This window comes from Peromyscus leucopus, chromosome 13 (genome assembly GCF_004664715.2).
Source record: "Peromyscus leucopus breed LL Stock chromosome 13, UCI_PerLeu_2.1, whole genome shotgun sequence".
In the NCBI taxonomy this organism is placed as follows: domain Eukaryota; kingdom Metazoa; phylum Chordata; class Mammalia; order Rodentia; family Cricetidae; genus Peromyscus; species Peromyscus leucopus.
In genome coordinates this window covers 51,955,152-51,971,002 of record NC_051074.1, presented here as the reverse complement: position 1 = coordinate 51,971,002, position 15,851 = coordinate 51,955,152, and the positions used below count along the sequence as shown (strand labels likewise).

Here is a 15,851-nt window from a genome sequence, read left to right as displayed (position 1 = left end):
CTTTCTCCAAAACATTCCAGTACTTATAGATACATATTTCATTTTCATTATTTGCCGTAAATTTTTTTATAGAAATAGATATGTCTGTTTAAAGATGATATGTACATACCACTTCCATTTTAGTACAGAATTCGGAAACTAAGCAAACAGTTATTTAAGCTACGTATTATTATACTAACAGTATTTAAGACTAATAGGTTCAAGTATAGTTTTGAAGGGAAATTAAAGCATTCTATAATTTCTAGTTGCAGGCTCCCTCCCCTCCTCTTGAGATTGTCCATTATTTTTTAAAAGCATGTGTAAAGTTTGTTCCCTCCGCAGAACATTTAATATAATAAGTGAATGAGCTTCATTCTTCTTGACATATGGCTTCTCTTCTGTTAAATAACTTTTTCTTGCAGATTATAGTGTTTCAACAACCCATCTGATAGGAAGAGGAATGTAATGCATGTTATTATTTCTTCAGGTTTTCAGAACAAAGGTTTCCATGTGAACAAAATCCTGAGTACATTTGTTAATTTCTTGCTATTCCCTTTGGTAGGTATTTCAGGGGCGGTTGGATTGTTTGGCTGTATCAACCATTCAGGCTTTGACAGCAGTGATGAAGAATTCTCCAGCTGCTAAGGTGAGAAATGGATCTTTAAGCTGTAAAAGACTGCAGTTTCAAAGAACCAACTTCAAGACCACACACAGGGTTTGCAAAGAAATCCACGATGTTGGCGAAAACTAAACATTTCTGTCTGAGGGGTAGGAAAGGAACACATGCATTCTTACAGTAACTTCCTTTATTGTTCCATGTTGAAAATCTCTCTTCTCTTTGTCTTATACAACTGTATATACCCAACAGAAAGCTCTAGTCAATATAAAAGTTACATTTGAGCGTCATGTTATATTCTTGAGTAAATGATAAGCAGAGCCATTCTGGTTTTTTTTGTTTGTTTTGTTTTGTTTTTTGAGTCAGGGTTTCTCTGTGTATCTTTGTGCCTTTCCTGGAACTCACTCTGTAGCCCAGGCTGGCCTTGAACTCACAGAGATCTGCCTGCCTCTACCTCCCGAGTGCTGGGATTAAAGGCGTGCGCCACCACTGCCCAGCTGCAGCAGAGCCATTCTGATCTATACATGAATACATCTGTCAGCTCCCTAATTAATGGGGCAGCTGCAGCTGTGAAGGAATGTCCACCTGCTTTGTTATCCACTAAGGAGATAGCCTATAAAAGGGGTTATAAAATTAAACTATTTGGCAGTCTAGAAAATAGAGAAATTGTGTATTATATTTTGTATTTCTAACTAATAAACATTCCAAACTAACATTTAAAAGTATTGGTTTTGCTACTTGTACTTGGGAGGCAGAGGCAGGCAGATCTCTGTGAATTTGAGGTGAGCCTGGTGTACAGTTCCAGGACAGGCACCAAAACTACACAGAGAAATCCTGTCTGGAAAAACCATAAAAAAAGAAAGTAAAAAATGTATCTGTTTCTCTTGGACTTGATTGCTACCCGAGAAAGTGCAGACTGCAGTAACTGTAGCAATGAGAGGAGCAGCTGTCAGCCAGCATCCTTGGTGTGCAGGCTGTAAAGCGAAGGTGGGGGCACTTCCTGAGGGACAGTGACATAGAAAGTGTCCCAAATCTTAAGATATATTCTCCTATTCTGCGTACAACCCCAAATGACAAGGAAGGAAACTTGTAACTCCTTTTCAAGGCTACGAAGTTAGATTATCCTCTGTAACCCTGGCTAATTATGAAAACTTTTTCTGTGGTTTATTTAATTGGGCAATAGCTGTTTCTCTCTGGCCTTTTGTTAATTGCTTCCCTGACACATAAATTTCAGGGCCTAACATAAACAGTTAGCTGAACCTTGAGTCTTGTATCATAAAACTGAGGTTAGAAGTTGGTGCAGAAAGTTAATTGCTGAGGAATTTATGCAGGGAGTCAATCATTGGTCTTATGTTATCAGCCAGACTTTAACAAAAGAGATGCTGGCACCAAAGTTGCTTTGTGCTACATAACCTTGGTTCAACAAATCAGACACCTGGCAACTATGTCCTTGTGCATTTTCTGGAAAGGTTTATCTTATAATGAGTTAGCAAGACACCTTTCAAGGCACCTGGTCTAATCCGAGTTTACTTTGAGGCTTTAAATCAGCTAATTGTGTAAAGGCTCTTTGTAGCTGAGAATATTGTTATTTTCCTATGTCAACCTGAGCTATGATATGAAACAGGCTTCTAAGTTCCTCACAGTTTTTGTAGAACAAAGTCTTAGTTATGAAAGCATATTTTATTCACCAAAATTATACAGTATAAGAAGGAATCATTTTCCTGTCAATCCACAGAAATAAATGTGCACAATATATTCATGGAGAGAAGACCCTATAATCCAGGCTGTGGGAGAAGACCCCATAGCTGTTTTAAGGCAGAATTGTGGTAGCACATAAGAGTATTACAAATAATGCTATGAACATTGTTGAGCATGTGTTCTTGTGGTATGATTGAGCATTCTTTGGGTATATGCCCAAGAGTGGTATAGCTGGGTCTTGAGGGAGATTGATTCCCAATTTTCTTTCTTTTCTTTTCTTTTTTTTTGGTTTTTCGAGACAGGGTTTCTCTGTGTAGCTTTGCGCCTTTCCTGGAACTCGCTTTGGAGACCAGGCTGGCCTCGAACTCACAGAGATCTGCCTGTCTCTGCCTCCCGAGTGCTGGAACTAAAGGTGTGAGCCACCACCGCCCAGCTGATTCCTAATTTTCTAAGCAAGCACCATATTGATTTCCAAAGTGGCTGTACAAGTTTGCATTCCCACCAACAGTGGAGGAGTGTTCCCCTTGCTCCACATCCTCTCCAACATAAGCTGTCTTCAGTGTTTTTGATCTTAGCCATTCTGACGGGTGTAAGATGGTATCTCAGAGTTGTTTTGATTTGCGTTTCCCTGATGATTAAGGATGTTGAGTAATCCCTTAAATGTCTTTCAGCCATTTGAGCTTCTTCTGGTGAGAATTCTCTGTTTAGCTCTATAACCCATTTTTTAATTGGACTGTTGGTTGTTTTGATGTCTAATTTTTTGAGTTCTTGATTTATTCTGGATATTAGCCCTCTGTCAGATGTGGGGTTGGTGAAGATCTTTTCCCATTCTGTAGGCTGTCGTTTTGTCTTGTTGACCATGTCCTTTGCCCTACAAAAGCTTCTCAGTTTCAAGAGGTTCAGTTTATTAATTATTTCTCTCAGTGTCTGTGCTACTGGTGTTATATTTAGGAAGTGATCTCCAGTACCAGTGTATTCAAGACTACTTCCTACTTTCTCTTCTATCAGGTTCAGAGTAACTGGATTTATGTTGAGGTCTTTGATCCACTTGGACTTAAGTTTTGTGCACGGTGACAGATATGGATCTATTTGCAGCCTTCTACATGTTGACATCCTATTTAGGAGGCCTCCAGACAGTGGAACCTGGACCTGTCCTTAGTGCATGAACTGGCTTTTTGGAACCTAGGGCCTATGCTGAGACATTTTGCTTAGCCTTGGTGTAGGGAGGAGGGGACTGGACCTGCCTCAAATGAATCTACCAGGCTGGGCTGACTCCCCAGAGGAGACCTTGCCTTGAGGGGGTGCGAATGGGGGGAGGATTGTGGAGCAAGGCTGGGGGGTGGGAGGAGGGAGGACCATGGCTGATGTGTAAAATTAAATATAAAAGAGAATTCCAGACAGAAACAAACCGTATCAGAGTCTGCGGCCTCTTGAGCCTCACTTGACGAGCTTCTTCCATCCGAGTTATTTGTCTGGTGGGTTGACCTTAGGAATATCAGTTGTCATCTGCTGTGTATTTTTTATGACTCTTGGCATTAAAAATATGTTCGCTTTATTAATTTTTGCTGTATAAATCCCAAAGTGATGTGTGTAAGTGTATAAAACACATGGCATAACACCTGTAATGAAGTAGTTTATAAAATAACTCACCTTATAATTTGCTGATAATTTTATACACAAACTCCTTATGGATACTCCAGGATTTTAAAAGATATTGATGACTTCACGTGGTAGTACATACCTTTAATTCCAGCACTCAGATGAGTTTGGGGCCAGCCTGTTATACATAGCCAGTTCCAGGCAAACCAGAGCTACATAGATTATCTCCAAAAAAAAAAAAAAAAAAAAAAAAAAATTTCCATTGATGACCCAACTGCACTCTAATACCTGTTTAAAAGAGCCTTGGTCAAAAGAGGCTCACATTCCTGGCATTAAAGGATTCATAATACTGCTGGTGTTGAAAGTGAATGTATGGTTATTGAGCTTAAATAATTAATTTTCCTGACATAACTTTTTATTAATAAAATCATCAGATTTGCTATTTAGTTAGTTTATAACTATCCAGATATGAGTATATTTCAAATGTTATCACCTTGTTAGTATGGGGCTTGTTTTCCAGATGTGTATGGCTATAGGGTTCTGTTTCATTTCTATGGCTCCTTGACCTTGGGGTTTTATGTTTGTTCTTTCTCTCTCTCTCTCTCCCTCTTTAGATTTATTTATTTATTTTCATGTGCACTCCTGTTTTGCCTGCACGTATGTCTGTATGATGGTGTCAGATCTCTGGAACTGGAGTTACTAATGGCGGTGAGCTGCCATGTGGGTGCTGGGAATTGAACCCCAGTCCTCTGGGATTGCAGTCAGTGCTCTTAACTACTGAATTATCCTTCAGCTCTTTATGTCAGTTCTCCTCTACTGTCTGTGACTGCAATTTTGTCTGATTATGATCATATACTGATAGGTAGCTCACTGAGTGGTGCTGAGTATTGTGAGATATTGTGTAATGTGCCAGGCATATGGTTAAGTACATGATACATGTTGGTGCCATGATCACCACCCTAACTTCTGACCTTCACCCTTGAAGTATTGTATGCTCCACTTCTCTGCTATCAGGAACGTTCCTTGAAATACTATAATCTGTGGTTAGGTTTATTTCACACTTCATGGATTTTACTTGCCATTTAATAATAGGGTTTTATTGTTGTTTGTAAGGGAAATCTCTTCAAGTACTCGGAAATTCACTTGTTAGTAAAACAGATTGCTAGTGTTGTTTCTGAAATTCAAAACTTAAAGGCTTTTTAAGTCACTTGAAAGGTGTTTTTTAAATTTTTACTGTCATGCCTTTCATTGTTTAAAATTTAAAAGGTTATGTAACAGGATGGGCTCTAGCTCAGTGGCAGAGTATATACTTAATATGTTTAGGGCCTTACCTTCCCTCCCTAAGCAAGAGGTTTTATGACCAAGTACCTCTAGGTATGACTCTCTTCTTATCCTTGGCACACAGCTAACTCCTTATAGAGTTAACTGGTTATACTAATTCTGTTTAAACCTTTTTATGGTTGGTGTATCTATTTTGCCTAATTTAATGGACTGATTTTCTACTTTCTAGGTTTTTGGGTGGTCTTTATATTTTACTTTTAATACTTGAGTTAAAAAGTGTACATGATTTTGAGATCCCTAATGTGAACTTGATGCTCCAGATCATTTAGACACGGAGAACAGAGAGAAAATTCTTTGTACTCTTACTCTGGCCACTTAAAATTTGAGCATTATTGCAGACCTAACTCAAGGCCTCCACTGCACTACTGAGCTACATCCCTAGTCCTTGTTGTTTAAACTGGGTCCCAGTATATAGCTGAGGGTGGCCCTGAACTCAGTCCTGTCTCTACCTTCCTAGTTCTGGGCCACCACACTAATCAGGAATCTGATCTAGTCATTCATTGTTTTTCTTTGTCCTTTCTTTTCCCTCCCTCCCTCCCTCCCTTCCTTCTATTTTCTCTTTCTTTTTTTGAGACAGAGCTCCAGGCCAGCCAAAGCTCTATATAGTGACACTCTGTCTTAGGGGTGCGGGGTGAGGGGGCGGGAGAAGGGGAGGTTAAAGGAAGTGTCATACAACTTCATGTGGAGAACACAGTTCTACAATAGCTGTTTCTGATTTAATCTGTTTTGCATTTTGCTGGACTTTTGTACCTTTATTATTATTATAGAAGGAATATATAGAATCTATTTTAAGATGAGCACCGCTAGGTTCAAGGGCACATGCCTGTTAGCCAGTCCCTGAGATAGGTGAAACAGAAGGATTGCAATTTTAAGGGCAGTTTAGGCCCGAGGGTGGGTGGGAGGGGATGGACATAGATGCACCTAGATAATGCAAGAGAGCAAAACTGATTTCATAATCTTTTTTTTTTTTTGTATTTTATTAACCAAATAGTTTAAGTAAGTTTTCAATATTCAATATTCCAACAAATTTAGTCACTCAAAATGTGCTTTGATATGTTGTTTCTCCTGTAGGAAGTATTTAAAGAAAGAATTGGCTATGTGCACATGTTTGAGGTGTTAGCATCTCTGGGTCAGCCATCACTAGAACTGCTTAAAGAACTTATGAATATGGTAAGTGTTCAACCTTTATGATGAGAAGTTCAATTGTTCCACTTTAAGAACAGTAACTAACTTTCTAATTTTGTGTGACTGACTTTTCAGGCTGTGGAGGGTGACCATACTTCAGTTGGTATTTTGGGCATTAGTAATGTCCATCCTCTTTTGGTTCTCATCCAATGGCTTCCTGAGCTAGACTCCCATGATCTACAAATCTTCATCTCTGATTGGCTGAAAAAAATTTGTTGCATTAATAAACAGAGCCGAACTACGTGTGTGAATGCAAACATGGGAATAAGAATCATTGAAACCCTTGAATCCCATTCTTCCTACATCGAACTTGTGCTGAGAACTTGATTGCAATTCATGGTTCCTTGGGGAGTCAGTCTGTGAGCTCCGAAGAGATCCGCCGACTACTGCGGTTGCTGAGAGTAGACCAGCCTGAGCTCATTCACCCGTACACCGTTCCCGTGACTCGTGCAGTCCTGACGATGGCGCGGAAGCTCAGCCTGGAGAGTGCCCTGCAGTACTTTAATTTGTCACACAGCATGGCGGGAATCTCTGTGCCTGCCGTTCAGAAATGGCCTGGGTCTGCATTTTCCTTCACTGCTTGGTTTTGCTTAGATCAGGACCAATTAACCCTTGGCACTGCTAACAAAGGAGGAAAAAGAAAACAATTATATAGGTAATGGTACACATTGTGGAATTTAAATGGAGATTGTCACCTTGTATATGCTATGATTCTTAAGTAGGATAAAGTGTCTAAGCATCTAGTTTTTTATATTTATAACAGTTTATATAACATTTCTTCATCTTGTGGCTGTATATAGTTTAGAAGTGCTTTATTTCTTTCAAGATAATTATTCTGTATTTTATGTATTTTTCTGGCTAAATTCTGAGGGTCTTTAGGAAACAATGAAAGTAGTATAAAAGAGAGAATAAAGAAATAACAAACTCTGTTCCATTGAAGGAGCTGTGTTCTTATGTAAGACATTCAGGCCTCAGTAGCTAATATTTTTTAATATACCGTATGATTTTTAAAACTTTCATGTATGCTTTCTGGATGTTTGGAAGAATTTAAAGAATTAAATACAAATTTCATAGTTTTGTTCTAGCTCAGAGGTTCTCAGCCTATGGGTTACAACCCCTTTGGGGTTGGAAGGACCCTTTCACAGGGGCCACCTAAAACAGTCAGAAAACACAGATGATTATTTGATTCATACAGTAGCAAAATTACAGTTATGAGGTAGTAATGAAAATCATTTTATGGCTGGGGTCACACAACATGAGGAACCGTATTAAAGGGTCACAGCATTAGGAGGGTGAGAACCACTGCTCTAGCTTGATAATAAAATCCTACTTCCAGTGTTACTTTTTATAATTTATTAACTTTTATGCTGAAAATGGACTTAGGAAATGACCGAAACAAAGTTGGGCTGATATGTATGGCAATAGAATTAAGATCGTAGCATTGTTGATAAAGGTATTTGTGGTTGTGTTATAGTTGATGATGAACTTCAGTGATGAAGAGACTGGTCAACTTGAGTTCAGAGGTTCTGATAACATATATTTTTGTTAGCTTTTTTACAGGAAGTGGAATGGGTTTTGAAGCTTTTATTACCCACTCAGGTATGTTGGTTGTGGCAGTTTGCACAAAAAGAGAATATGCAACAGTTATGCTTCCTGACCACAGTTTCTGTGATTCTCTCTGGGTAAGACTTTAGGATGCACGTCAGACTCTTGGTTCTGTCTTTCCTTAAGAAGTATAACAGTTTGATGCATTTCTGTGAGGAATTTTTGTGTGCTTTGCCAGTATTCATTTCCAAGTTCTGTTGTAGTAAAGTTCTGTCTACAAAGATGTTAATTTATTTACCATTGACATTAAAGAAGCAGTAATTTTTTTTTCTGAAACTTATGAGTCCTTGAAGATTTCCTAGATTGAGTTTGACTTTCTCCCCACCCCCCACCCCCCCCAGCTGAGGACTGAGCTCTACCACTGAGCTAAATCCCCAACTCCTGATTTTGATTTTCAATTCAAAATGAAATGTGAGCTTGTTAAGCTAATGTTGCTTACCTCAAAAATACAAAATGTTTCTCTTTGAAAAAAAAAATTAAGAATATTTAGGGGCCAGGCATGGTAGCACACATCTTTATTCCTAGCACTCGGCAGAGGCAGGCAGATTTCTGAGTTCAAGGCCAGCCTGGGCTACAAAGTGAGTTCCAGTACAGCCAGGGCCACACAGAGAAACCCTGTCTCAAAAAACCCAAAAAAACAAACAAACAAAAAAACTATTTAGAACATTAGAAAATACAGAAGAAACATAATTTTTGTGAGTCTTTTTGTAAAGGCTTAATTGTTTGTAATACATAAGAATTTGTTACTTGTTCTGAGAGTATCATTGAGTCAGAATTTTAGCTGTCCTTAATATTTTGTTCACACAAATTATGGAGTAATAATCTGTAAGCATATGTCATTGCAAAGGCATGATGTAATTTTAGTCATTTTAATGTATGCTTTATTTCATCAGCACAACATAACCATCGTTCACATGCCTGGAAAAAGGCCCTTTGGTCAGAGTCTTGTCTATATCTATGACAATGGACAACAAAAGGTTTCTGCCCCTCTCAGATTTCCTGCCATGAATGAGGTACGTATATGTAACTTCTTCTTCTTTTTTTTTTTTTTTTTTTTTTTTTGGTTTTTCGAGACAGGGTTTCTCTGTGTAGCTTTGCGCCTTTCCTGGAACTCACTTGGTAGCCCAGGCTGGCCTCGAACTCACAGAGATCCGCCTGCCTCTGCCTCCCGAGTGCTGGGATTAAAGGCGTGCGCCACCACCGCCCGGCGTAACTTCTTCTTTATAGGCACAATCCTAAAAATATTTAGAAAATATATTCTGAATTTTTTCATAAAATTTTTGAACTGTATTCTATACATTAAGATACAGAAAATTGGTATTCATTTCTCTTGGATAATGTCAGACATTATGTGAAAAAAACAATTCAAGAAAGAATTATAATGAAAGGCTTAGAAAAGTAGATGTAGCAAAGCCAAAGAAATAAAAAGACCATACAAAAGTGTCATTAAAAAAACAAAACCACTCTAAGTATATAAAATGTTTAAGAAAATACTATGATAGACTTTCCTATCTCTGTTAAATATCTCTGTTAAATTTGAACTAGTGATGAAGTCTCTTGAAGCTTTATTCTCCATACAGGTTAATAAAGCTTTTTGAGACTGGCTAATTTAAGAAAGTCTTCTGGGACTAATAGGATGAAATAGAGTATTTATCAGTATGGTTTTCCTAATAAGTTTCTTGCTTCTCATCATGACTATTGAAGGTAGCTTTTAATTAGCATTATACTGTTACATAATACAACATAAATTGTGTGTGGGGGAAAAGTAATTATCTCTGTTTTAGATAATAGTAAAGCTCTTTTAACCTTTTATAAATAATACTCACCCATTAAAAAAAAGACTTACTGATTCATAAAATGTCAGTATTCTCTTGGCCAAAGATAACTTTGATATTGATGCCTTATGTATATACTTCCCTATATATATGCTATGATCCAGTTGAAAAATTGGCTTCCACTTCTGTTTTCAATGTGTTTATTCCTTAGTTTTATATAAACTATTTCATGTTATTTTTATTTAATCTTAAATTCATTTATTTATTTTTGCATTGGTGGATCTCACACCCAAGTTTCATACATGCTAGACAAGTATTTTACCATGGAGCTACATGTCCAGCTCCTTAGTATTTCGTTTCATTGTTCAGCTTGTGTTGTTTGAGATGGGGTCTTACTCGGCAGCTCATGACACTTTTGACTTGGCCTTCACCAATGCTGGGACTTAAGTGTGTGTCACCTAACTCAGCTTTACACTGTCAACTCTAAATGTGAAGAGAGAGATGTGTTTAAAGTTGTATGATTTTAAATAGTCTTTGTCATTTTTGTTTAATTTTTAGCCATTTACTTCCTGTTGTATTGGTTCAGCTGGGCAAAGAACCACCACTCCTCCACCCTCTCAAATCCCAGATCCACCATTTTCCACTCCCGTTAGCCCTCATCGGACATCATTTGGTGGAATATTGTCATCAGCCTCCTGGGGAGGAACAACTGAAAAATCAAAATTAGTTACCAAATTAATTTCTGCTGGAACCCAAGATAGTGAATGGGGTTGCCCCACATCCCTGGAGGGCCAGCTAGGATCTGTTATTGTATTCCACGAAGCACTGCAGCCTCCTCAGGTCAAGGCTTTATATTTAGCAGGTGAGCATGTATGTACAGTCACAGTATTTAGCATTGTCTCTCCACCCCCCCCCAGTAGTATCTAGTACATACTAAGCAAGTGGCCCAAGCACTGAGCTGTGTTACAAACTTGTGGTTGTTTTCATTGGAACTGAAAGGAAAAGTCTGTTGTGTCCTATACTTTTTTTGTAGGCATAGCTAAAACTAGCATTTAGGAAATATTTAAAGATTTATTTATGCATGTGTATGTGTGTGTGCACCTTTTTCATGTGCTCCATGTGTGTGCAGGTGTCCTAACAGGCCGGAGGGAATCGGACCCCCTAGAACTGGAGTTACAGGCAGTTGGGAGCTGCTTGGTAAGGGTGCTGGGAACCGAACCAGGTCCTCTGCAAGAGCAGTAAGCGCTGATAACCACCGAGCCATCTCTCTAGCCCCATTTTGAGTCATATCTAAATGTCTTAATCCTTGAAACTGCTGCCCGTGTTAGTCTCCTGGGGTTGCCATACATAGTAAATTACTGCAGACTGTGTCTTTAATCACCAGACTTTATTTTCTCACATTTTGGGGGATAAAAGTCTAAGATTAAGGTGATATAAATGTTGTTTCCTAGTGAGGCTTCTTTTTGTTTGGGGGGGCCCTTTCTTACTGTAATTTCAACTTGATCTCCCCTCAACATGTACATGGACAGAGAAAAGACAGATCTCTACAGTGTCTCTTCCTTTTCTAATGAGGGACCCTGTCAGATTAGGACTCAATTCTTATGACATCATTTAACTTCAGTTTTCTGTTTAAAGGCTCTATTTACAATACAGTCATATTGGAAATTATGTTTTTAGAGTGAATTTTAAGGTCATTCAGTTCCATCCGTAACACTATCAGTTCTTTTGACAGATGTTAATGAGTTGGTGAAATCGAATATAAGCCTATCTACATAAGAAATCATATAGCTAATTCCAAAATCATGAGTCTTGTTCCAGAACTTGTCATTTTTATAATTCATTTATTAATATACCTGAAGAATTTCTGAGGGCAGGACACTTAGGTAATCTTGGATAACATTGTAAATATTCTTGGTTTTTTTTTTTTTCTTTTGGCTATGATTTTCAGTATGATATATTAAGTACTATTTAATTCTAACATTAGAGTCTTATAGTTGTATTCTACCAGAATATTCTGAATTTAAATCTTTTAAGAGTCATGGACATAATTCTGCAGAGTAGCTTGTTTTTCATCAAAACATCCTGCTCCGATGGCATGAGTGTTTCGAGATAATAGGACCCCAGTGTTAATGTGTGAAGATAGTTGTATCCTAGGAGTTTGATGTCTAGCTAGCCTAGCTCAAATAATGAACTTCATGCTGAGTGAAAGATCTATTTAATAAAAATAAGGTGGATTTGGTTGTGGCACACACTGGAATATGCTGACTAGGCAGAGGCTAAGGAGGAGAAAGATACAGGAAGATGGCCAGCATCTTCCTTTGGCCTCATGAGCACATGTACGTGAACATATGTGTGCGTGCACAGACACACACACACACACACACACACACACACACACACACACACACACACATGTTTTTCTTCCATTATATGTCTAATGGATCCTTGTTTGAGCTTGCATTTCAGTTGCAAATGAAATTGAGCACTGTTACTTAGATTACTTAAACTGTTACCAATACTTTCCATTTCTCTGCTTTCTCTTCACATTGAATTTTTTCTTTTTCTTTCTTTTTTTTTTTTTTTGTTTTTCGAGACAGGGTTTCTCTGTGTAGCTTTGCGCCTTTCCTGGAACTCACTTGGTAGCCCAGGCTGGCCTCGAACTCACAGAGATCCGCCTGCCTCTGCCTCCCAAGTGCTGGGATTAAAGGCGTGTGCCACCACTGCCCAGCTTTTGAATTTTTTCTTTAAGACAGGGTCTTATTATGTAGCCCTGGCTGGCCTTGCACTTACAGAGATCTGCTTGCTTCTGCCTTCTGAGTGCTAGGATTAAAGATGTGTACCTCCTTACCCATTATCACATTAATTTTTGATGTTTTTCTATTTTTGTATTCTTTTGAATTTATTTACAGTAAATCAATACGATTTTTGTATTTTATAATATTTCCATATGTTACAGACAGTGTTCTTTCTACAGCAGAGATTGATAATCTCCCCAAATTTTTTAGGTTTGGAAAAGTTTATAGGTGACGTAAAACTAAAGTACATGTTACACAGTGTGCTTTAGCTGTGTTATTTGAGTAACTTGAAACATCTTGATTTCAAATTTTGTTCTGGTAACACTGAACTAAGGAGACCATGTATATTCAGTGATGTATGTTGTGTGTAACTAATTTCAGGTCCAAATTGTTTAAGCCCTTGGAAGAGTCAAGACTGTGATATGGCCGACCTGCCAAGTAGCATCCTCCTTCATTACACAGCAAAGGTCAGAGTAAATGCATGGATTGTCCATGGTTAGAGCTGCTGTGAGCTTGAAGTCATTGTCTACTCCTTTTGTCCTTTCAGTGGGTAATCGAGGAGGGTCTTCAGTCCTGATTTTTAAAACATTAGGGATTTTCAAAGGAAATTGAAACAGCAAGAATTAAGGCACACCTCTCCAAGTACAGTTCAGGTGCTGTGTTGTTCTAGTGTGAATTGGACTAGTCTATGTCATTCTACTAGTGCGAATTGGACTAGTCTATGTCGTCCTACTAGTCTGAATGGGACTAGTCTATGTCATTCTACTAGTGTGAATTGGACTATTCTATGTCATTCTACTAGTATGAGTTGGACTAGTCTATGTCATTCTAGTGTGAATTGGACTAGTTTATGTCATTCTATTAGTGTGAATTGGACTACTCTATGTAGTTCTACTAGTGAATTGGACTAGTCCATGTCATTCTACTAGTGTGAATTGGACTAGTTTATGTCATTCTGCTAGTGTGAATTGGTCTAGTTTCGGGTATTTGTTGAGTTGGTTTTAGTGGATGAAACCTTTTTAACTTGTATTTCTTTAGTTATCTGAAGAGAGAGGTGAAACAGTTGTACTTAAACTTTGATTTGGATTTTTAAAATGTGATGTTGAGTGGGGGGTTTGGTATTTTCTAAAGGACAGAAAACCTTTCCAGTATACCTGCCATGTCTAGTTGTTTTCCTTCAAAGACCCAGTTAGCAAAAGTAATTGGAACTAGCACAGATTGAAGGAAAAAAGATGTAAGGGACAACTGGAAGGAAGAAAGCAGAGAAGAGTCACAACAGCATTATTTGCCTTTATCATAGTTAGTGTTACGTTGCCACAGAAAATACTTTTATTGTGTGAGATAATATAGAACACCTTTTTCTAATTTAGCAAGCTGGTACGTGATCATACTATTTATTTGTTATAGCTGACCTAATAAACTTACTGATTTTATGTTCTGTCAGCTTTGTATTTCGATAAAGTTCAAACCTTAGAAGTTTTAAAAAAAAAAGTAGTATAGTCCTATGTATTCCTTACCCAAATTAGCCAATTGTTAGCATTTTGTTGTATCTGATGACTTTTTCTCAGGTCATTTGTAAAAGCAGATTGGTATAGCTATAAAACTTGATCCCTGAATATTTACATAATTACTTACATAATTGAGTATATAATCTGTATTCAGTTTTCCCTAAAAATACTTACTTAGCACAAATTAGTTTTGATCCAGTCAAGATCCATGTACTTTATTCATAGTATGTTTGTTCACCAACCATAACAACTTAATTTCTTGGCTACTATTAGTCTTTCCTAGTCATTCTCCAGTGTGCAGACAGATGCTGAGGAAATCATTGGATCTAATCCAAATAGTATGCTGAGTGGCATATTCTTTTGTTTGTTTTGTTTTGTGTTTTTTGTTTTTGTTAGACTGACATATTCTTGACATGTAATGGACATTGGTTTTTAGTATTATGGTTGTCACCTTTTTACAAAGTAATTTTAAATCTGGTGTTAAGATTGTATTTTTTTGTGACTTTTTTTGTTTTTTTGTTTGTTTTTGTTTTCCAAGACAGGGTTTCTTTTTGTAGTTCTGGTTGTCCTGGAACTCACTCTGTAGACCAGGCTGACCTCAAACTCACAGAGATCTGCCTGCCTCTGCCTCCTGAGTGCTGGGACTATTGGCATGCACCACCACTACCCAGCTTGTGACAGAAATTAAAAAATCTATACTGTCAAAAATTAGTTACTGTCTTATTTTTCCCCCAAGAAATGTGATTCATATGTAGGCAAATCAGTTTACTAAAGGTTTGTTTCTCTAAAATAATGTATATAATGATGCATGTCTCTAAAGTGAAGTGAGCTCATGGAGCTCTTGCATTCTTCATATCCTTTTTTTTGGAGATTGATGAAGTGCTTTAAAAACGATGTTTTAAGAGACAAGTTCTACTTGGTGTAATCTCTTTCACCAGCTTTTTGAGCACTTTTTAAGAATAACTCAAGTATTAGTGAATGCTAGTGTGTTGAATGGTATGTTGAAGACTTTTCACTTGTCAGCTGTTTTTCATTCTTGTCCTTATTTGTAGTAGTTGTTTAGTCATCTTTTTCTTTAAAATTTGGTGTTGTCTTTGTGCCAAGAACTGAATGCAGTGATGATCTACTTTTGTTAAATGAGTACAAGTTAGTCCCTGATTTTTTTTTTATGAGACATTAATGACTTGAGATGGATTAGTAAGTAAAGAACTTTATGACTAAACATAAGGACCCTCTGATGTGTGCCTCTCACCTCAGTGGTGGAGTGTCATTGACAAGCGGAGAGATTGCTTGCTAGTAGTCTAGCTGATTGGTGAACTCTGGATTAAGTGAGAGACCCTTTCTCAAAGAAGGTAGAGAGTGATTAAAGACATCCAAGACCTGATGTCTGCCTCTGGCCTCTACAGACATAGATCTGATTGTATGCCCTCACACAGATAGATAGATAGATAGATAGATAGATAGATAGATAGATAGATAGATAGATAGAACAGTAAAAGGCAAATGCTAGGCAAGTTATTAATTGATTTTATTATGTACTTTTAAAATAATGATTATGTACGTCTATATAATTAAAGTTATGTTTTGTTCTAATTGCACTAAGATGCTTGTATTTTTCTTTTGTTTTTAGGCTTGCAAAAATTCAATTTGCCTCGACTTGTCTACTAATTATTTGCATGGAAGATTAACAGGAAACAAAGTAGTTAATTGGGACATTAAGGTAAGTTAATAATAATATACAATGGGCAAC

General features: G+C 37.5%; 1 protein-coding gene across 1 annotated transcript in view; it reads left to right on the top strand.

The window, feature by feature from the left end:
- Positions 1–15,851, top strand: part of Nbeal1 (neurobeachin like 1) — a 140,380-nt gene that overhangs the window by 54,630 nt on the left and 69,899 nt on the right. Inside the window, 9 exon segments of the mRNA XM_037210375.1 lie at positions 542–625; positions 6,305–6,403; positions 6,494–6,713; positions 6,716–7,073; positions 7,968–8,100; positions 8,917–9,036; positions 10,357–10,660; positions 12,975–13,060; positions 15,732–15,821. Of these exon segments, the coding sequence (XP_037066270.1) occupies positions 542–625; positions 6,305–6,403; positions 6,494–6,713; positions 6,716–7,073; positions 7,968–8,100; positions 8,917–9,036; positions 10,357–10,660; positions 12,975–13,060; positions 15,732–15,821 (1,494 nt within the window).